General features: G+C 38.4%; 3 protein-coding genes across 7 annotated transcripts in view; 2 read left to right on the top strand and 1 right to left on the bottom strand.

The window, feature by feature from the left end:
• CNOT8 (CCR4-NOT transcription complex subunit 8) overlaps nucleotides 1-12,594 on the top strand; it is a 45,175-nt gene extending 32,581 nt beyond the window's left edge. Inside the window, exon 7 of the mRNA XM_023528643.1 lies at nucleotides 12,535-12,594. Coding sequence (XP_023384411.1) covers nucleotides 12,535-12,579 — 45 coding nt within the window. The 3' untranslated portion in view covers nucleotides 12,580-12,594. The remainder of the gene's footprint in view (nucleotides 1-12,534) is intronic.
• Nucleotides 1-20,816, bottom strand: part of GEMIN5 (gem nuclear organelle associated protein 5) — a 35,839-nt gene extending 15,023 nt beyond the window's left edge. For all 4 annotated transcript variants that reach the window (XM_011356752.2, XM_023528633.1, XM_023528632.1 and 1 more), the window contains exons 1-17: nucleotides 20,565-20,816; nucleotides 19,610-19,770; nucleotides 18,645-18,826; nucleotides 16,175-16,326; nucleotides 15,840-15,959; nucleotides 13,977-14,109; nucleotides 12,918-13,083; nucleotides 12,020-12,232; nucleotides 10,953-11,038; nucleotides 9,129-9,211; nucleotides 7,984-8,117; nucleotides 6,605-6,678; nucleotides 5,787-5,968; nucleotides 5,204-5,343; nucleotides 4,094-4,265; nucleotides 1,880-2,110; nucleotides 348-461 (exon numbers count right to left, since the gene is read on the bottom strand). In XM_011356752.2, coding sequence (XP_011355054.1) covers nucleotides 348-461; nucleotides 1,880-2,110; nucleotides 4,094-4,265; nucleotides 5,204-5,343; nucleotides 5,787-5,968; nucleotides 6,605-6,678; nucleotides 7,984-8,117; nucleotides 9,129-9,211; nucleotides 10,953-11,038; nucleotides 12,020-12,232; nucleotides 12,918-13,083; nucleotides 13,977-14,109; nucleotides 15,840-15,959; nucleotides 16,175-16,326; nucleotides 18,645-18,826; nucleotides 19,610-19,770; nucleotides 20,565-20,730 — 2,509 coding nt within the window. In that variant the 5' untranslated portion in view covers nucleotides 20,731-20,816. The remainder of the gene's footprint in view (nucleotides 1-347; nucleotides 462-1,879; nucleotides 2,111-4,093; nucleotides 4,266-5,203; nucleotides 5,344-5,786; nucleotides 5,969-6,604; nucleotides 6,679-7,983; nucleotides 8,118-9,128; nucleotides 9,212-10,952; nucleotides 11,039-12,019; nucleotides 12,233-12,917; nucleotides 13,084-13,976; nucleotides 14,110-15,839; nucleotides 15,960-16,174; nucleotides 16,327-18,644; nucleotides 18,827-19,609; nucleotides 19,771-20,564) is intronic.
• A 229-nt stretch (nucleotides 20,817-21,045) lies between these two features.
• Nucleotides 21,046-22,438, top strand: part of MRPL22 (mitochondrial ribosomal protein L22) — a 23,245-nt gene continuing 21,852 nt past the window's right edge. Inside the window, exons 1-2 of one of the 2 annotated variants that reach the window (XM_011356756.2) lie at nucleotides 21,046-21,340; nucleotides 22,364-22,406. In XM_011356756.2, coding sequence (XP_011355058.1) covers nucleotides 22,375-22,406 — 32 coding nt within the window. In that variant the 5' untranslated portion in view covers nucleotides 21,046-21,340; nucleotides 22,364-22,374. Of the gene's footprint in view, nucleotides 21,341-22,173; nucleotides 22,282-22,363; nucleotides 22,407-22,438 lie in introns of those variants that run through there. The other variant, XM_011356754.2, reaches the window with a different exon arrangement.

Below are 22,438 nucleotides of genomic sequence, written 5' to 3'. Positions count from 1 at the left end.
AAACACAAAACTGAATGCCCACTGTGTGAATGTGACCTACTAGAGGAGGGATACTGCTGGGCATAGAAAGTTCTTACTCTTATAAAGAAGCTTTCAAATTAAATTAGCTGGAGGCATTGTTCACAATGCACACAAACATGTCCCTGTGAACACTTGTGAATCAATATCAACTGCAAAATGATCCTTCATCGAATCCAAAGAAATGTTTAAAAAAGCATGACCCAAAATTGAGACATAATCAAAACATAGAAATATTTAAAACTTAAAACACACACACCTTTGAGTTTTCAGTTGCATGTAACATTTGAGGATGCTTTAACAACATATTTTAATTATTAGATACCAACCTGGCTTCTCTTTAGGTGGCTCCTTTTTCAGTAAAGTGACTTTATTATTAATGGTGACTTTTGGCTTTTCAAAGCCTAAGGAAACTGGAGGGCAGATAACTGGTTCTCTAGAAACTACATCAGAGGGGGAAAAGAAAAAAAATTTGGATAAGAACAATGTAGAATCTAGTTCTTTTAAAAAATTAAGAACTATACCAGGTATGATTTTATCTATTACTCAAAATATGAGCTAAAATACTTTGGAAAGGAAGCATGGGTTGTCTCTTCTTCTCACATCACAAACTGTTCCAGGATTCTGTGGGTTTATTGCTTATAACCTTGACTAATTGATCTAAAGAACAGTTATGAGCTTCTAGCCTCCAAACTTTATACCATAGGCCCAGGAGTTCCCAAACTTTGCTCAGGTTACAAAGGACTTTTGCATATTTATACGACAAAGTACTAATTGCATATTTAATTACACAAACAAGGAACAACTTTACTAGGATAAAAGATTGAAATCACAATTCTGAGTATACAAAACCATGAACTTAAAAAAAAACAACAAAAAAACCAAGCTGTTAATCTACAGGGGTAAAGGACATTTTGTGCAGCCATTTCGTGATAAAAAAGGTATTTTGATGAGCATAAAAAATAAATACATTAAGCTTTTAGCTCTTTACCGAAACTATAGGTCCAATGGCCACCCCTTAGTATGGAGAGGGTCAGGGATGACTCTGTACCATATATTTTAGCCGCTTTAATTCTGTCACATCAAAATTTTGTTTTAGAATTAAACATGAGTCACTGCTTCATTTATATTGTGTGCTCTTTCGTCATTCATTTTAACAGGTAAGAAGCATCAGAGCTTTAAGGTAAATATATAAAAAAATTAAAGTGCTAATTTTATCCAGTGCCCTTTTTTTTTCTCTCTAAACTAGAAAGACTGCTTTATTAGAAATTAGTGATAGAAACCTGAAAAACAGTTTTGTGAGAAATCTGAGAACTATCACTATAGCTTAACAGAATGGAAGAACGTAATTATCATTCATAAATGTTTTTCAGAAAAAAAAACAAAAAACAAACCAAAAAACAAAAACAGGTACAAATCTAAGTAGGAAGGGTGAAAACTTGCAAGTTTGCAGAGTGGTGGTTAGCTTCTAGGTCAGACATTTGAAAGGGACAGTGGTTTCTTTCAATAAACGTGGATGATGTCAAACTGTTAAAATTTTTCCCATGTAAATTTCTGTGTATATGTTCCTTAGCTTCGCTTTGTCCCACAGGCTTACCTTGTCCAAACTGATAAGTTTTCTCTATAGAACTTCACAATTTCCATCCCAGTCATCCACTAGATACTTTTTAAAGGCTTGAAGAACCCTTTAAAAAACTATGGTAGTTCTCAAGGGCACCAAAAATACCATCTAAGTTAAGGAGTTGGGCAATCAAGTAGGTCAGAGGCGGAGAAGTTTCGGACTGAATGAAGACCTGCCTTAGTTTCCTGGTCAGGACTATTTAATCCTAGAGAGTTAGTGACACAGGACTCAGGCACATACCTGCTGAGGTGACACCACAGGGTAAGTCTGGCTCCCGGGCTTCCTCTTCTCCCTCCTGGTCGGACACGCCACCGTTCTCAACAGGTCCCGTGCTCTCCCTTACACTCTCCTCTTCATTCCCATCGTACAGTTCCTGCTTAACGGGCATTCTCAAGGTGGGCTTTTTCTTCTTTTTGGGCTTTGGCTTAGGCTGAGACAGCCTTTTTTTCTCTAATTCAATACTTTTCTTGCCTGTAGGAATCACGGTGAAAAAAAGGATAAATTAAAATATGTATTTTTGGTTAAAAGCACTCTAGGAGATGATCTCCAAACTCTCGTTATTCTTTTTTTGGCTAGCATTCTTACTCTTTCCCTCCCTTCCTTCACAATGAGTCTTTAGTTATGAAAATGTCAACCGAACAAAACCAGACTCTTTGAGATCTCATACATACCATGCCCGATTACCCCTGGATAGTGTATGTCCTGCAAACAAGGACATGCTCCTACATCATCACAGCATAGCAATTAAAAGCAGGAAATAAACACTGATACATCACTACTCCACATACTTCATTCAAGTTGTCATTTTTACCAAGAATATTTCTTTCAGCAAAAGGAATCACACATTGCACTTGCTTATTCTGTCTCTAGTTTCCTTCAGCCTGGAGTAGGCTCAGTTTTCCTTTGATTTCATGACTTGAAACTTTGAAGATTCCAGGAGTTATTTTGTTGAGTTTCTCTAATTGGGCCTGCCTGGTGTTTTCATGGTTGGATTAAGGTTATCTATTTTCAGCTGGAATTTAAAGAAGTGATGCTGTGTTCATCTCAGTGCAACCTATCAGGCAGTATGTAATTTTTTTCATTATTCGGTGGTTTGCTTTGATCACTTGATTAAAGGGGTGTCTTGCAGTTTCTCCCTGAAAAACTTTTCCCTGTGTAATTACTAAGTATTTGCATCCATTAGTTTTAGTATCTATTGATGTTTCTTGACTAAAAATTGTGACTTTGATGACTGCTGAATGGTAATTTTCAAATTCCATCATCCATTCTACACTTATTGTCATTCTACTGTAAAGAAGAGCTTTTGCTTTGCACACTTATTTAGACATTCATTTATTTTTATCAGTATGGACTCATGAATTCCTCTTTTATGTGTTATTTAATAAAATTGTTACTTACTTACTTTTTTAAAGTTTTTCCTTTGCTTTTTAGAATCATCTTTGAGGTATAATTTAATACAGTAAAATATACCCACTTTTTAATACTCTGATGAGTTCTGATAGGTATATACTCATGTAACCCACCACCTGATAATGTCCCTTCATGCCTCTAGAGTAAAATGTACCCCCTTCTTGAGCCCTTGGGAATCACTGCTCTGCTATCACTGTAGTTTACTTTTGCCTGTGTTCAAATTTCATATATATTTCATAACTGTATATTAGAATTATACTGTATCTTGTCTTTTGTGCTAGCTTCTTTTGCTCAGCATGACGTTTTTTAAGGTTCATTTTTTTGCACTTTTGTTTTTATCAGTAGTTTTTATTGCTGAGTAAAATTCCTCTGTAGGGATATACCAAAGTTTGTTTACCAGCTGATGGATTTTTGGGTGGTTTCTAGTTTGTGGTGATTAGAGATAAAGCTGCTATAAGCATTCTTTTACAGGTATTTATATGAATATATCATTTCATTTCTTTGGGCACATTTCCAGTTGTTTAATATACTGTCTAGTTATCTCGCTATTTATGGTGGGTGGGCAAGCCTGGTATCAGTCTTTTGCAGGCAGAAATAGAATTTTCCTGTTAATTATTTTCAAGTTCAAATTGTCCTAGACTTGGTTAGTGGAGCCCCTTCAAGTTGGCTTCTTTGTCCTTTTTAGTAGCTTAGTTCTTTAAGCATTTTCTTCCTTTATAGCATAAGAGGATATTCTAGGCTCATCTTAATATTTTTCCTGTCCCAACCTGGAATTAGCTATTTCTCAAAGAAGCCCTGGATGGTTTCTTTTAAGAGAATGGTATTTAGAAATCAAGATCTGGGTGCAAGGTATACTTGTTACTATTTGGGTGTTGTCCTCGGGCCCATTATGTCTGCCTTCCTTGCGTATGCTCCAAACCCCTACCATTCTGTCATGGCTGCCCTGCATGAATGTCCTCCTTGCTTAACCTTGATCAACTCAGTTGCTGAGGAAGGAAGAGAGAGGAGTAGGCAAGCATTTATGGGCTCCAAGTTCTGACTGACCTTGAGGAGGCCGGGAATGTTCTTGCATGGAAGTGAGCCATTTGTACACACAGAAGTCATCAGCCCCTGAGTAGATGCAGTCTGGATCCAAGGGGGACCACACCACACAAAGCAATCGACCTCGATGTCCTCGGAAATTGCATAGAGGCTCTTCCCGGAGAGTATCCCACACCTAAAACCAAAAGTCACGTGACAGAATAGCCAATTTCTGGTTATTGTTTTGGGGGCATAAGTTAAAAAAATTATTTTTAAAATCTATGTATGTTTATTTCCTCTTGTAATTTATAATTTTCTCTTAGGAGTTCAATTTTAGAGAATGCTATTTCCTGTGGGGATGATTTTGAGTGAGCTTCTAATGGTGCCCTATAGATTTCATGTCTTGAACCAGTACTGTGTTATTTTTTGGCTGGGGATTCTGATATCATGAAGAGAATTCTAACTCAGCCCACACCTGTATGTGTGGTACATAATACTTAGGGTTGTAACTTCTCACTGGTGATTTCCCAGTTACCTGGGCAACTGATCAATATCCTTGCTGTTTCTTGAATTATACCAGTCACCATTTCACAGATGGCAGCCTTTCCTGGCTCAGCTTTGTGCAAATAGCTCACTTACAGCTCAGTATTGACACAGGCATCGACCACAGATGTTAGTCCTTCAGTTCCTAAGGTCTGTTCTGGTTCTGATACCTGAAACTCCTACCTCATAGTTCTGGCTTGGCAGCTCATCTTTATTTTTTAGAACTTGGAGATTTCTGCCTTACCTATTATTAAAAATTATTTTTATGATTTATTAGCCATTTCTGTGTCTGAACAGGAATGAGTATTTTTCACATGCATTTATAAGTCTATCATACTGACAGTAGGTCAGAACAAAATCTTCAAGATTAGAATTTAGCTAGTTCCTATTAATACTTTCCTTTTCATCTAAGTAAAAAACTCCAATTTTAGCCTGCAAAGGGCCCAGATATGTGGAATAAAACTAAAAAGCCTTCTAGAGCAAAGAAAATCCCCTCTGTAGAAGATAATGGCAAGGGAAGGAAAAACTGGGGGAAAAGAGGAAAGTTTAAGTTAGAATACACGGTGAAGAACCCACAGAATGCAACAGTACCTGAGCTGTACCATCATAGGAAGCAGATACCAGCCTTCCATCATGATGTGGGCTCCATGCCAGACTGGTAATCTTGGCTGTGTGTCCTGAAAGGGTCCGGTAGGGCTCTGTAATGGTCACTGGAGACTCAGGGTTGCTCTCTAGAAGACAAGGGGAAGATGAGGACAACAAAACCAACCTCACAGGATTGGGAGAATTGGATGTAGTCAAATATGGGAATGGAATGTATGTTGTGTGTGTAAAATGTTCCAACACTGCAGGGAGTGGGTATAAACTGGAAGAGTCTTTCTGGAGAGTCACTTAGCAATAACCATTCTTTTAAAAATCTAGAGAAAACGTGCAGCAAACTAATAACACTGGTTATTACTAAAGGATGCGATAACAGGAGGAACTTCACTTTCTAAGTTAATGTTTTTGTCATGTTTGAAATTTTTGTCTTATTTTAAATAAGATGAATATTACTTTTGAAAGCAGAAAAAAGATAATTATTTTAATACCAAAAAGAAAGTAAAAAGGTACAAAGATTGGAATGGAAAGTAACTGAACATGACAGCACCCCCAGTATGGAAGAAACCAAAGTTACCTATGACAGTCTTCAGGTTGTGCACATAAATGACTGCATTATTGGACCCCGAGGCTATCAGATAGCTCAGCTCTGGCTGGCTTCCATGCTCATGATGCCAGCTAATGGTATTCACAAGCTTGTGATGCTGCTGGATGGTACAGATCAGTTTCAAGTTGGGTACCTGAAATATTTCTATAGATCTGGAATCAGAAACACACCAAGACAAGAAAGATGAATGATCAGTTTACAGTCAAATGCAAACAGGTATCTCCTTTATTCCATCAGTTAAGGAAAGGTGAAATGGAATAGGATAACTCTATCTATCACTGCAAAGGTCATGCATGTACAAAGAACTGGGTATAAAATGTGGTCTCTCAAGCAAGTATATTTGGCTTTAAAAAAGTCCCAACAATCTCTGGAAAGTTGTGTGTAATAAATGGTGCTGGAGAGAAGCTAAACAAATAATGAGCCAATGGCTGAATTAGGACTGTGTTGCTATGATCAACACTGGAGAAGGGATGGTGGGGCCTAGAGAGGACTCCGCCAAGGCTTACTTTAAGAAAAAGGGAGATCTAGGCAGTTCAATGCAGGAGATAAGCATTTTGGGAAGCATAAAACCATAGGCAAATACTCTCTTTGGAGTGAAAATATCCAACTTATTTTGCATTTCTCAAAGATGCAGAGGGCTCCTGGATCATTCATGGACATCAAGGATAAATCGGACTGTCAAATAGAACTGAGCTTCCCCAATTAATATTACAGATGGCATTAGCCAGCTTGTGATCAAATATATGTGCAATTACAGTTTTTTTTTTTTTAAAGAAACAAACACATACCCATCTTCATTGCCAAGAGCCATGATTTTACCATCTGCTTTCCAGCTGATCTCTGTGTGTACAGGCAATTTATACTAGAAAGCAAAACAAACCAATCTTGACTAAAAATAGTGTTCTTTTCTCCACTTATCTTACAAATCAATGATGACAGCACGAGGAAAAAAATCCATAGTGCAGAAATGTTCTAATTATACAACAGCCATTCTTGTAAATAATCTACATAATTAACCAAAGAGTTACTAAGAGCAAGTATTCTACTGATAATTTCCTAATTGGGGCAGAGAGGCCAGTAAATACTAAATGTCTACAATACCTAACCTTGTAAACTGAACTTCATTACAAAGATTTTTATCCCACAATAAAGAATTAAACGTATCTGTTGGTCCTGACAACACAGGGGTATGGTCTCCTTAGCAAAAAACATACACACTGTCCTTGTTCTCTTTCTATCTCTTCTGTTTCTTTTCTAGAATCATTTTTTCCCTAACTTTATATGTTGGTGTTCCCCAAGGCAGCCTCCTGTCCTCTTTCTTTTTTCTTGTCTCTTTAGACCATCTCATGCATGCTCACAGCATCTTTAGCTACCATTCATGTAAACGGATTCCAAGTTTCTATTTCCAGCCCAAACTCCTTGTATGAGCTTCTGATTCATACTAAAAAGCTCATGAGGAACAGGAATTTTGTCTCTTTTATTCATTGCTGAATGTTAATGTTCAGATGACTTTTAAGACAATGAAGTAAAATGGTCAGTAAAATAATTCAGTTTATGATTAAATATTATTTTTATGCTAGCCACACAAAAATAATGAGCAACAATGAAAAATGCTTATTTGAAAGAGTAAAGAAACCTCAAAAGACAGTCCTGGTGTACAGATAGATTGACAGGATAAGAAAAGCAAATGTGATTAAATCTGGGAATCTGGGTCAAGGATTATTAAGGGAAGTATTTGTATTATTTTTGCAGCTTTTGTGTAAATCTGTAATTATTTCATTAATTTATTTTTTAAATGACAATTCTTTCTTGAGCAAAATACCTTGCAGCTGCAGTTGGACACCTTATAATGTTATTTTTATTAAGGCCTCATTCTGGAGCAAGTGGCTGGCTTGAAAAGGATCTTCTAGATCCAAGATTTGAAAGTTTATAATAAATCACCAATGCAACTGAGACAAAACATTTTTTTGGCTAAATTCTTTGCTTTTACTCAAGGATAGACTTCTAAAATAGGTGTTATAATTTACAAATTCACTGAGTTTTTGAAGAACATCTAAGAAATTTGACTGAGCATAATGGATACCTCCAGTAATAGTATTTATCATGCAACATGGGCAACCAAGAAGATACAGAGATCAAGAAGAGACTTGAGACCATGAGAACTCACTTTGATCGAGTTGGTGTCTCTGATGAGTTTGTTGACGTCAAAGGCCTCGCCACTAAGCTTCCAGGGGTTATGCTGTAAGACAGTCCCTTCCCCTCCACAGCTGTATAAAGTGAGGGAAGGTCTGTCTCCTTCTCCTATATGAAATAAGAAAAGAAAGCTTATCAGAAAGCTTATCAGCTTAACTCTCTGTTGCTATAGTATGACCACATCATACTATGAGCTGTTCGAAAAGAATTATGTTAATACAATGGAATAAAGTCACCACTCTTTGCATCTAAACACAGTTGTTGGGAGCAGAAGTGAAGGCATACTAATTCTACATTAATATTTATAATGCAATATATTTGTTTTAAACATTCTTCTGCCATTCAAAAGAGTAGGGGTGTCAAAGCTGGAATTAGAAAATATGTTCTCAAAATTTCTGAGACGTTACTTTTCTTTCCAGAAATGAGGAATCTACTCTTTGGGCATTTAAATATATGGAACTGCAGGACTTCCAATGACAGACTATAAGGAGCTGTCCTCAAAGTAATGATTTCTTTAGTGTCACAGCAATCCTCTTGTTGATTTTTAAGAAGCAAACAGTAATTCTGGTGGTTTTCTGTAAGGGCAAGTTTTATTTTCCCCACTGTTAGAACTATGCCTGGCACAAATCACAGATCCATTTGTTGAATGAATGAACGAATGAACTACAATTGCGATGCTGGTTGAGTTCTTAAAATTTACACTGTCCTCTCTATGTAATGTAATTACTATGGAAATTTAAAGATGTTTGATTATATAAGGATTTACCAAAGACTTTTGCTGAACATAGTCACTTTAAGAGATATTCTGAAAGAACTGTCACTTTAGGAATAAGAGAAAGACAAGTCTGAGGAGTAGAAGACAGGAAGGGTCAGAAAACAATCAAAGGCAAAATGAGATCATTTGAGAAATTCTAAGTTTGCTTTACAGTTTAGGGAGGCTTGTTATGGGTAGATGGTATTTTACTTATCGTCCACCACAACTGCCCTCATGGACTCCTGGGGACATAGCAGCCTGCACAGTCACTACACTAGAACCTTTAAGACCCTTGAATATCTTAGGATTAAACTGAAAGATGGGGAATCCTCTCACATTTGTTAGAAAATGGCTCAGACACTTACCAAGTGACATGGGGGGTATTGGTGGCCCCCAGGCTAAACTGTACACAGTCTTCTTATGATATGTGCTAGAAATCTGTGGAGGTCTGGAGGGAAAGGGGATTATAAACAGAAAGATTAAAAAAAAAAAAGACAGTGGAAAAAAGACCTTTTTCTAAAAGGTCTCTAGTTGCTGATATTAGAGAAAAACAATTTAATAGTACCCTTCTCCAAATAGCTGATTGTAAAGAAGCAAATATTTAAATAACATACCACATAATGATACCTACTAACAAAAAGAATCAAGTCTCAAACACACTTTACTCAGAAAAAAAATGTTATCCCCCCCATCCCCACCCATTTCCCCCACTTTACTTAAAAGTCAAATATTCTAATATAACTGTAGTTATAAAGTAGTGTAAAGGCTATCACAACTAGAGAGAAATAGAATAAGACAGAAAATGCAAACTGTTCAGCCCAGAACTATGGTTACTGCTAAGCATATATTATTAGCATGCAAGTGTGTCTTTCTCATATTCAAGTAAAAGATTAGAAGTCATTTTAGGTTTACCCTGTCATTAACATCGCATTCTTAAACTAAGACAAAATTTTAGGGTAGCTAGATTTTAAAGTTTTTGATTTTTTTTTTTAAAAGAAACCTGGTCTCAAGGATATTTCTTAAGGTCACTGTGGTAATTAATAATATGTGATCTGTCAGTAAAAGGCAATGTGGTTGTTACTTTTAGTGATTTCTTAAGGTCACTGTGGTAATTAATAATATGTGATCTGTCAGTAAAAGGCAATGTGGTTGTTACTTTTAGTGTATACTGTATTCTTTGTATGATTTTAGAGTTCCAGGATTCCAAGACCTATGACTGAATTAGCTGGTGACTTATTTACTCTATGTGTCTGACATTTTTATTGTCGTTCTAGACAATAACCCCAAATTTCTTTGACTAAAAGAATAAGCCGTTCCAAATGAATGCTTAACCAATGACTACAGCAATGTTCTTCCTCCTACTACATACCTTTTCTAGTGTTAGTTTGAATAATCTGCTTATAATGACTTGAAGATATTAATTTAATAGAATTAGGCAATTTTGTGATGACACAGCTATTTAAATGGATATATAGTTTTATTTTCTTAAATGCTTCTTTGAGGCAGTGTTGCTTTATTTTTTTGAGAATTAAAAATGGAGAAAAATAGTTAATTGCATGTAGGTTATATATAAGTACTTAAAGAATTGCAAAAAAGTTAGCTCCACGGTATAATAAATGTTTCTCACTTAGAAGCGAATGATCCAGTACAAGGGTAGGCAAACTTATCCTGTAAAGGGCCAGTGAGTACTTCAGGCTTTTTGAGCCATGTGTGAGAACTAGTCCACTCTGCTGTGGTAATATGAAAGCAGTCTCAATTGAAGAAATTTGTATATAACTGGGTATTAGATGATATTATGGAATTACTGTTAACTTTATTAAGTGTGCACAGTTAAAGGAAGTATGGGAAGATGTTAACTGGTGAATCTACACAGAAGGTGCAGAGATGTTCTTTGTACTAGGCTTTCAATGATCATGGATACTTATAAACTTTCATAAAAAGAAAGCTGAGGGAAAAAAAAAACAATGGTTTATTTTGGTGGCTCCCACAAGTCAGATGGGCTCAACCACCATCATCCCAAAAATTTTTTAAAAAATAAAATTCCAAGTTCTAAGCCTCAGTCTCAGAGCCAGAATCTCAAAGATGTTTCCCAGGCCAATTCTGATGCATATCCAGGTTTATGAACCCAAAATTAACTCCACCACTGACATTTCGGTCAACAGCCTAAATAGGAATCATCGACTTCTTACTTGTTGGAGTAGGTGTCATACAGTCCCACTTTTCCGTCATCGGTTCCAAAAGCTAAGCAGCCTTCCTTGCTTGGGTGCCAACACAGCTACAAAAAATATGAGGAAGGGGGCAGACTGTTAAGGGAATCCTTAAGTTATCCTTCAGGCATTCAAATGGAAAACTTTCTTGCTCTTGACGTCTTTTAAAAATAACAAATTCTCATTATTTAAAGGAAAGAAACAAAGAAGCATTAAAAACAAAGTAAAAGGTACCTGTAATCTCACCTTCCAAAACATCCCATTGCCAATATTGTATCTTTCCAGACATTTTTTTGTGAATAAACTTAAGATACATACCATTGGAAAAAAACAGGTTAAAACATTTAAATATATATGATACACCATTGAGTGGGAATAAAAGATTCCAGAACAACTTAGAAAATATGACTCTATTAATAATTAGCAAAATTTGGAAAGATACATCACAAATTGTTAACAGTGGTTCTCTGCATTGTGAGAGTGGGGGAATGAAGTGGAGGGTAGAGTAGGACAAAATTTTTGCTTTCTTCACGCCTGTACTATTTTGTTTTCTTTTTAAACCACAAACATTTATTGCTTTTAGACTAAATGGCCAAACAGAGGTCTCACTTTGGAGAAAAACAAAAAAATTGTTTTATAATCTGTATCCCATGTTTTGTAGTGTGCATTCTTTATGAATCATTAATACCTTTCCACATCAAATAAAGATTTGCACTGTCATTTTTAAAAGTCTGGTACTATTCCAACAAGGCATTAATAATATGTTATAACTTAATGTATTGTCCATGAATGCACATCCAGGTTATTCTAATTTCTTACCATTAGAAAACATGATGACCTGAACAAAGCTTTAATTTTAAATTCCGAATTAGGAGACAATGGGTTTGGATAGAGAGGTCCTTCTGTTTTCCTAATTTCAAACTTTATCGAAAATACCCTTGAACAACCTGTGATTCCCAACAGAATTCATTTAAGTGAAAAGGTATTCTCTAAAAGAAAATTACTTATTTGAAAAAAGTTCATAGCAGACTCAAACAAAGCATCCTTACCGCTGTAACCTTGGACTTGACACCCTGCCAAAAATTTTTCACATCATAGTTGTTCTTTATGGAGAGTGTATTCCACATGCGGATCATGCCATCCCCAACGCCTATGGCCAAACAGCCTGTGTCCACAGGAGAGAAAGCCAGACTGTAAGCAAATCCACCGAGAGAAGGCAGTGTCCAGCAGCACTCCAGGGTGGTCATGTCCCAACATTTTACCTGGAAAAATTAAGAGTTAGGGCCTAAATATAAAAAAGATCAGAGAAACAGGAAAAAGAATCGACATTTCAAATAGGAATAGGCTCAAAGAGTGGATAAGGATAATGTAATTTAATTATCTAGTAGGAACTGGCAAAAGTATCTCTTAGGAAAAAAAATCAGTAATCAATTGTAGAGTTCACAGGGATCTTAGAGTACATTTATTCCCACAGATGTCAAGTGAATTCGGGATCATACAATTATTTAAGTTCAGTGCCCTTTCCACTCTACTGTATTGCATTGGTAACTCCTTCCTTTGGCAGACTCTAAGTAGGAATAAAGATGGCCTCAGGACAGTGGAAAAGTAAGAGCTGCTGTCTCAAAAAGCAAAATATCTTACACTGAGGAGAAGAGGAGTGGTGAGTTTTTAATAGTCACTTGTTTAATACAGGAGCTTGGGGGAAAATGTCTATCAAATGAGCCTAACTTAATTGCAAAATACTAAGGCATCTGGTGGTTCCTCACCTTTCCCTTACCTCTCTGATATTAATGTATTTCATGCCAATCAGTAACAGTAACTCTGAAATTGGAACTGGGGGCAAGGTGGGGTATGAGAACTGATAGTTGATTTGAAAAAGCCCTCTAATCCCATCTAAGTCATAAATCAATGCTCTTCAATGCTGAATGCAAAACAGGCCCTTCTTACATCTCTGTCCATTGACGTGGAAAGCAGCAGCTGTTTGTCATCCTCAGTTTGTAATGGACATAAATTAAACACAATTCTTGAATGATTTTGCCCTTCTGATGAAGCGCTGAAGAGGGTATATTTCCGTCTCCAAGACTGAGTAAGATCCCACAGTAGCAATTCACCCCTATGAAGGAAAAACAGGCATTAGTTCTCTTTCACAGGCAATCTGAAAACAAGTGATTCTGGGCCACAGACTCTAGGCCCTCAGTTGCAAAATACCTTCTGTTTAATTGTTCCTTTAAGGAGAGAAAAATAGTATATTCTAAATGATGCATACAGTATCTCTGAAAACACACCAAAAACAAGGAGTCACTGCCTTTGGGGCAGAGTACTAAGTAGGTATCAGAGATGGAAGGGTACTTTATTTTTCATTCTTTTTGGACAAAGTAAATTTGCTGGACTACCTTTTGAACAGATTTTCCGAACAGCTTTAATTAGAAAATGACACCACAATTTGCATAGCTCCAGAGGCTTTAAGATATCTCTGTTTTGGGGCAGTGGGGGAATTAGGGCCATGACTAACATTTTGGTGGGATTTTTATGTTATTCCCTCATTTACAAGCAGGGGCCTTGTTTGTTAAATTCTTGTATTATCTCAAGCAACTAGAAGCTGGTGCTCAATGAACTATTTCATAAATGGCTATAATCATCCTAAGAAAGAGAAAATACTGTAATCTCTCCTTTTTACATGTGCAGTAATGGAAACTCAGAAAAGTGGAAGGTCTTGCTCATGAACACATAGCAGGTAAGTCATGGACTGATCCCGAAATTCAGTTCTCCCTGACTTCAGGGTCCACACTCTTAACCACCAGGCTATACTTCTTTGATCTTTTCACAACTGTTACTAGACAGCACAGGTATTAGTCCTATGACTTTTCCATTACAAATGGCCCATCATAATATGACTCAGCTATTCCTTTCTTCATCTTCTGTGTCTAGAAAAAGAAGCCGAGGAATTCCTGAGACTAGAGAGGGAAGCAAAATATATCAGAGAACATGACCCCAAAAAAGACTTACCCAAAACAGCTAGATACCAACTGTGTTGGCTGATCCTTGGGCCAATGGAGTGTCAACCAAAGGCGCTCTTTAACAGTTGGGTCAATACCTCCTCCTCTTCGCTTCAGAAAAGGCAATTTCAAAATCATCACCCCTGCACATTAAAAGAAGGTCTACTGGCGCTCAACAGAGTGAAACTACATGCACGAAGTCACTAGCAGTTCACAATACAGTAGTCCCCCCTTAGCCACGATTTCCGTTACCTGTAGTTAACCACAGTCCAAAAAATATAAAGTGGTAAACTCCAGAAATAAACAATTCATAAAATTTAAATTGCACATTGTTCTGAGTAGCATGGTAAAATCTTGTGCTGTCCTGCTGTCCCACCCAAGATGTGAATCATCCCTTTGTCCAATGTAACTGCGCTGTAGATGCTAACCATCTGTTAGTCACTCAGTAGCCATCTAGGTTACCAGATACACTATCATGGTCTCCCAGTGCCTGTTCAAGTAACCCTTATTTTACTCAGTAATGGTCCCAAAGCCATTCACATAAAATTTATTACAGTATATTGTTACAATTTTTCTTTTTAAAAAAATTATCATTGTTAATCTCTTACTGTGCCTAATTTATAAACTTTACCGTGTGTATGCATATGCAAAAAACAGTACACGTAGAGTCAGGACTATCCATGGTTTCAGGCATCCACTGGGGGGTCTTGAAACCTACCCCCACGGATTAGTGGGGATTACTATACAGTTTGTGGTTTAAAAGTTTGTTAGTTTGGTTACTTAGAATTCAGACCTCATTTCCTCATGGTGCATTATCTTGCAGAGTGGTTGTCCTAGTTAACTAATTTAAGTCCAACAAGCTTTTACATGCTCTCCTGGCAACTTAAACACATTATGAATATTGCTTGTCTTAGACAGTGAGTTTCCAAATAGACTTGAGCACCCAGGTGATAACACAACTGAAGATTCTCCAAAGTTAGAAGGAGATGGGGTGAGATTCTTTTTTCTATTTGGCAAGAAATCCAACAAAGGGGACAAACTCAGCAGTCAACATGTTATGGCAAATAAGTCCCTCCATTCCTGACATGCTACTGGATCTTTGCTTCCAGTGGCTAAGTAGCAGCCTTTTGTTACTTGAGTTTGTGCTATAACTTTCCATTGGGAATTCCAGTGGTTCTTAGACCCTATGGTATATCATAATCATTGGCAAGACTTCTAAAAATAAGTATGCCAGGGCCTAACTCCTAGAGATTTTGATTCAGTAAATTTGAAGACCACTGTCCGTAAGTTTAGAGGTTACCTTTCTGGAGGGATTCTTAGCCTGATGTTCCCACTTGGGACTCTCTCAGCCGAAGTATGTCCAAGAGCTGTCCACAAACCTTAAAAAATTCTCTTTTCCCAAATTATACTACTAGTTACCCCTGACTAAGCCCTAATGGTGCTACTTGCTTTACATGCACTAATGCATTTGGACAAAGATGACAAAACTTCTACGATTTAAGTAAAGTGGAGAAAGAAGACTACTATATTGGGTGTATATTATTCTGCATTTGTGCATTAAAAGCTCTAGTGATCTTTGCCATTCCTCTGATCCAGGCCTTGCCAAGTTCCAGTATTCCCAGTCTCATGATGGACATCATCCTCCACGCCAAACAGTGAACGTATCAGAAACCCTCACCTATAATACCAAAGACAGATGTTAAAACCATAGAGAGTTCTAGCTCAGGCTAAGCTAGGGAAACAACTTTCTGGTAAAGAACTGCTCTCTGACAGATGATGCACTCTCAGTATAAGACAGAATAAAAAACCTTCTTCTTCCTTTACCTGATCAATAAAGGTTATATCAGAAAAGAAATACAAACATCAATCTTACCTCGGCCTCTAGAGCAGCTCCAGATTCGAATGGTCTGATCTTTGCTTCCAGTGGCTAAGTAGCAGCCTTTTGTTACTTGAGTTTGTGCTATAACTTTTCCATTGGGAATTTCAGGTTCTTCTAAGATAGAGATAGTAATTTTGTTTTTTAATTTGCATTAAACAGGCACTTATCAAAGAAAATTAGTTTGTGAAGGTTGTTGAAACTTAAGCTATCATTTTCATAGATCTGATGTTTAAAACCCAAAGTTTTAAATATAATTCAAGTTATACAATTCTACCCAATGTGTTCTTTAGCTCTAAAGAGTACAGAACCCTCCAGTAAATTATCTTTACCTGAATTTTCCTCTTGATTTATGGATAAACAATCTTCACCAGGCAGAGGGCACCAGGCTATGGAGTGGATCTCATCATCGTGGCCTCGAAGTCTGTGAATAACTTCTCCTTTCTTACTGATATCAGTTATAACCACGATGCCATCTTTGTAGCTGAAAAACAAGAGTTAGAAAACATTTTGTTTCTAATAAACATTTGCCTTAGGAGTCACTGTGCATTTCTAAAAGTAAAGTGCTTTGAGGGTTGGGAAGAAGGGAAGAAGAAATAATTCTAAATTCAAGATCTGGATATTCTAAGACTGTCATTTTTTGAATCAGAACAAACTGAGAAATTCTAATAGCTTTTTTTTTAAGCAATGAAATATTTCAGACACATAAAATATCTACACCCCGCCTAAGAAAAACCTAATTATCAATACAGTTGAAGTCCTCTTTATATCCCACCCTAACCAAACTTCTGGCCCTCTTGTCCCTGGAGAGAAATTGCTATTTGTGAATTCTGTATCACATCATTCTTAGCCTTTTTTGTACCTGTTCCTAAAGATACAGAATTATTTTGTATATTTAAAACTTCATATAAATGATATCATGCAGTCTATTTTTCTGCAGCTTGCTTTCTTCACTTATTCTGTGTGTGAGTCATCTGTATTGACACATTAACTCTAGTTCCTGGTCAGCCATTTATACTGTTGTATAGCAAGCACTCCATTGTATGAATATGCCTCAAGTTTCTTCATTGTCTCCAAAGTGGGTATACCTACTTATATTTCCTATATACTAGACAATTCTCTAGGGAAAAATACCATTACGGCTTTATTTATTTTTCTCTTATTAATTTTTCCCCCATTATAGCTTTATTAAGAAAAATGAAATCATAGAATGTATCAACCTTTGAAGACATGGACTTTGAAGGCAAAGTTATTTAACCTAATAGTCATGCAATCAAGTCTTCAGGGAATAATCACCATTTTGAAGATCCTTGGAAAACAAATCATTCTGGTTCAACTGTGTCAACTCTGTGTCTGATCTACCTGACTCTTTTCTTCTTGTAAATTTCTGCTCATTCAAGGTCAGTCTGATTTAACCTTCTCTGACCCCTACCCCTTCTCTCTAGTGAAGGTCCACTGCAACAATGCTCCCACCTCACAGAGACTGCCAGTCCACAGACCCCTTCCACTTTCACTATGACTCAGCCATGTCTGTCTTCTTATCTTTCCCCCCATGTAGCACAAATTTCATGATCCATCATATAATCGCTCCTTTAAAAGCACCCTTATCTCCTTTGCCCCTTCTCTCTCAGGGGAACTTATTCCACAGAACCCCCAAACCTAGCTGAATCCAACTATTTCCTTTCTCAGTCAATTTGAATAGTTTAAAAGTCATGACTATGATCCTTAGCAAGACACTCCACAGGGACCAGTGGACCTACAATTTTCCTCAGTAAATTCATTTTCTTATTCTCTGAGATGACTGCTTTCATATCTTAGCTCCCACATCCAGTCCCATTCCCACCCTAAACTTCACTCCTTCTCTCTGACTTAATGCCTCACTGAGAAAATCAGATGCCATCAGAATGAAGCATCCTCCTCTTCCAACAAGATCTATAAATTTACCTGCACCTCGTTCCATAGTCTCAGCTGTTCTTCTTACTTTGATCTGGATCCAGTCTCCTCTTGACTTCTCAAAATCACTCCTATATTTATCAAAGTTTACCCCTGCAACACGCTTTCCCCCTTCTGCCTCATTTCCATCAGTGTAAAAACACGCCCTTGTTATCTTCTGTTTAATTCTCCCTTGACCCCTGTATTCTTCCTCTGGCTTCATGTCTAGGCACATTTTTACAATGAGCTATGTGAAAACGTGGTCTCCCTATGTATCTCTACCACCTTATCCCCCAGTCTCTTGAATCCCCTTCAGATTTTCTCCTCCAACATTCTAGTACTTATCCGGTTTTCAAACAGAATGAATGGACATCTTTGAGAGGGAAGTAAATAGAGTGGTGAGAGAGGGGGAGACCCACTCAAGCTGATTGTGTGAAATAACCTTGGTGATCAGTGAGGAAACAGATGCCCATACCAGATCGTTTTCCAAATCTAGAGCGAGGAAAGCTGAGAACCAGAGAGACAGAGCTGAGTCATTTGACTCTCTAGGAGTAAATGTTAAATCCAGGGGCAAGTATATAGTGAGAAAAGGTGAAAGAGGGCAGTTCCTACATTTGGAGGTTGACTGGAGAAATCAAATATGAAGAATGAGGAAACTACAGGATCATGGAAACCAATGAAACAAAAACAAGGTGGGAGAAATGGTAAGGATCTGGAGGTCACAGAAATAAATGACACCAAGAGCTCAGGGGGAGTGGTTAACACCTGTAAAGTTTCCTTTGAGGAATAAAGGGGCAAGTAAAGGTATAGCAAATGCAGAATATGATCATAAGCAAAAATAAATTTCAATACCAGTGGTATAGTACTTACCCAATGGCTACTAAATCTTCATGATGAGGTGAGCAAGTAAGACAGAAAATTGTCCTGGGTTCTATAAAGAGGTACTGGCTGTCATTTCTGTTAAGCCAGTAGCAGAAAACTACTCCTTTTTCATCTCCAGAAACTATTAAGTCCTTTATTCGAGGAGACCAATGCAATGCTGATATTGTGTGCTTTAAAACAAAACAAATATATTTGATTCTCATTTGTCAATACTCAGTTTTTATTTAGTTTTTAACCTGGATGATAGTAGGCAAATTATAGGCACTTAATACTGTTAGTACCACTTGCATAGCAAGACTACACTAACCAAATGGTAGGAGAATTTAGGCTATAGAAGATCAAAGAACCATTTAAAATGTAACTTATTCTTTTAATAGTTTAATGCAAAGTTCTTACTAAGATTGAGTTTTCCTTTCATACATTATCACAAAAGGCAGATGTATCAAGTAATCGTCTGGTTTACAAAGTTTCATTCACTCATTTATAGTTTGTAGCAGGACTTTTTTTCATGTAAAGAACCAGAAAGTAAATATTTTAGAATTTATGGACCACATTGTCTCTGTTACAACCACTCAGCTCTGCGGAGAAGCATGCAAGCAGCCAATACTGAAATTGTGAACGATTCTTAAATGACAGTAAAACAGTTTGCAAAAATGGGCAGCAGTGTAGTTTGCTGACCTTTGGTTTATATGTATTTCCTTCCAAAAAAGTTTCTTACAATACAGAACTTATTATCTAATTAATGAACATAATTATACAAGTTACCTTGCATAGATGAGCTAGCAAAACTATATTTGATGCAAAAAAAAAAAAACCCCAAAAAACAAAGAACAAACAAAAAAACCCAACAAGAAAACCCCAAAACAAAACAACAGAAAAACTATACCTGATGCTAAAGGACCCTCAGCAGATATATATATATAACAGTCTGAGAAACCAGTAAGCCATGGTACCTGATGGAGTGCATGTTCTGTCACAACTGTTTTTGTCTCTACATCCCAGATTTTCACAGTCCCATCGTCGGAGCTGGTGGCACACAGGTTGTATTGACCCGGGTGATGAGAAAATGTGAAGCCAGAGACCCTTTCGGTGTGTCCCACCAACTCCCCTATGACTTCAAGCAAAACCAGACTTAAGATTAAGAAGATTTCTGGCAGAATCATACTCTTGTTAGATGATGAGTGAGATCTCACTTATCCCATGTGTAACAAAAATATCCAGGGGCTCACAATCAGAAACCTCAAGTGTTGGCACTGGCTCTGCCACGTGACTTCAGACAAGTTATTTTACCTCCTTGAGCTTGTCTTCTCAACTGTAAAATGCTGCTGAGATCCCTTGATGTGCCTAGTTCACAGGCAGAGGAGCAGCTCACATGAATTATTTAAGTGATTCTTATTTAGATCTGGCCAGTAGTCGTTTGGAATAGAAAAAATACTTGGCATGCCATATCCCAAGGCATAATCCAAATCTAATTTGGTAACTGAAAGCATCTGGTTCAATTCATTCATCTTACAGAAACGAGTATCATATATTTGCAGGATCTAGCTTAGGGCCTGGAGCTGTTAGCAGCCCCTAACCCCAGGAAGGCTCTGTAAGGGGTCGCGCACGCTGGGTGGGGGAGGGAGGCCAAAGATGTTATAAATGCCTGGGTGTAGACAAGGATAACTTTTCAGGATGCGAGCAGTCCCACGTGAGAGCGCCAGGAGGCGGGACCGCTCATCCACAGCGTGGCGTAGCTCAATATTGGGGATCCGGACGAGACTCAGCTTAGACTGTGAGCAGACCCTTCTCCCTGCCGAAGCCTCAGTTTCCTTATCTGTACAAAGGAGTGGCTGAAGACGCCCACTCGGCACCTCCGGGGAACGCAATAAGTGCAGGAAAGGCGAGGGACCAGGGGTAGAGAGTTACCTCGAAATGGGGGCGTCCCAGGGATAGCACCCGCGCCCGGGCCCACGCGGACAAGGAAGACGGAGGTCCGCGCCGCGAACCCGAAAAGACCCCCAGGTACGGCATCGCTGCATCGGGAGCAGTACCAGTTAGGGGAGGGCGGCAGCGTGCGCGGCTCCTGTCCCATGATGACGGGCTACCAGAGTTGATGTTGGGAGGCACTGGGACAGACGGTTCGCAGCCCCACGCCGTAATCGGGAAGGGGGCGGGGTTAGCTCGGAGCCCCGCCTTCCTGGGCCCGCCGCTACGGCGCGCGCGGAGGCCCAGACCGCACCGCGCGCTCTGCTTTGGTCGGAACAGAGCTGGGAAGGGCGTGGCTGCGGTCACTGTGTTATGCCTCCCTACCTCGCCTGCGGCGGGTGGGTCTGGTGCTGCCTGAGCCCTGCCCCGGGGTTAAGCATTCTCTCTTCCTACAGCCAAGGTGCAGAATTAAGGAATTAGACTGGAGGAGTCACTTCGTCGCTGTGCCTGTTTATTCTTTGGATCTGTTTCAACCACTTATTTAAAAAAATAAGGTATTTTTTTTGAACCCTGTGTGCCAAGGCAGTTTGCTCTGAGATTCTTTAAAAATATCTATAAAAAGCCAATAAACAAAAATATTAAAGTTCGAATCAGATATCAAAAAGCAAAGTGTTGTGCAACTAGGGGAAATTCTGGCTCCGGGTTCTTGATAACTCAAGGAGCAAAATAGAGTGACTCCTGCTTTAATTGAGTGCCAACTCTGAAACTGTTACGTGGTAAGTGCTGTTGAGGAAAAAGAATGAGGTTTCCTTCCAACTCAAACACGCTAAAATGCTCAGATTTCTGCCTTTAGACTCTACTACTCCTGTATTGCTTGTTTGTATTGGGTATCTGGCACTATTGCATATATAGCAAAGGAAACCTGAGATATCTATTTGAAGTAGGTAGGGAAGCTAATTTTGGAGGCGTCCAACCCTACCTAGATTGACTACCGGTTTTGTCTAAGAGACTTTAAGCTATCCTAAATCTGTTTCTTTAAGCTATCCTAAATCTGTTTCTTTAAGCTATCCTAAATCTGTTTCTTCATTCGAAGGTGATAATTCATGCTTTGTTGGATTGCTGTGAGGAATATTTACATGGGGTTTAGTGAAATGCCTGGTGGATACACATGGTAGAAAGTTCCCGATGATTAACTTTTACCTCTTGTAGGTCAACCTAGATATCAATAGGGAATAGGACATCGTACTTTGTACTTGAGCTGGTTGTTTTTTTTAAAAGAGATTTCCATATGATCTCTAGTGATCTTACAACATAACTGTGCCGTCGGGATAATTATTTTTGACTACTTTACTGGCTAGAAAATTGAAGCCCACGGGGTTAGGTGGCTTGTTCACAGCCTGTTTTCTTAATCCTTTCAGACCATTTGTGAGGTGAGGTTTCGCAATTTTTCTGGCTCCCGATAAATTTTCGGAAACTCACTAGTTTTCGGCCTTTGTTAAGTCATTCATTCCCGAGCGAGGCTGGGCTGACCACACCTTAAGCTCAGGCCACCTGTTTGTGGTCTCCATGACAACACCGCGGGTGTAGGTGCCCTAGGTTTTCCGCTCAGTAGGAAGTGCAGGGGATTGCGCATGCGTCCTGACCGGACGGTGCCTGAACTCGGAGGCTTCCGTAGAGGGTGGGAGAAAGATGGCGGCAGCTATGCTGGAAGGTTTGGGTAAGGATTTCTTAACGGTTATGGGGCGGTAGAAGGAAGTGGAGGTAGGAGTCTGAACTGACGGCTTGTGTTGATATTGCAGGTGCGTTATGGATGCAGAATCTGAGGGGGAAGCTGGCCTTGGGGTAAGTCGCCTCGGAGTTGCAGAAGGGTCCAG

Source organism: Pteropus vampyrus, unplaced genomic scaffold (assembly GCF_000151845.1).
Source record: "Pteropus vampyrus isolate Shadow unplaced genomic scaffold, Pvam_2.0 Scaffold30, whole genome shotgun sequence".
Classification (NCBI taxonomy): Eukaryota; Metazoa; Chordata; class Mammalia; order Chiroptera; family Pteropodidae; genus Pteropus; species Pteropus vampyrus.
This window is presented reverse-complemented; position numbering and strand designations above follow the sequence as displayed.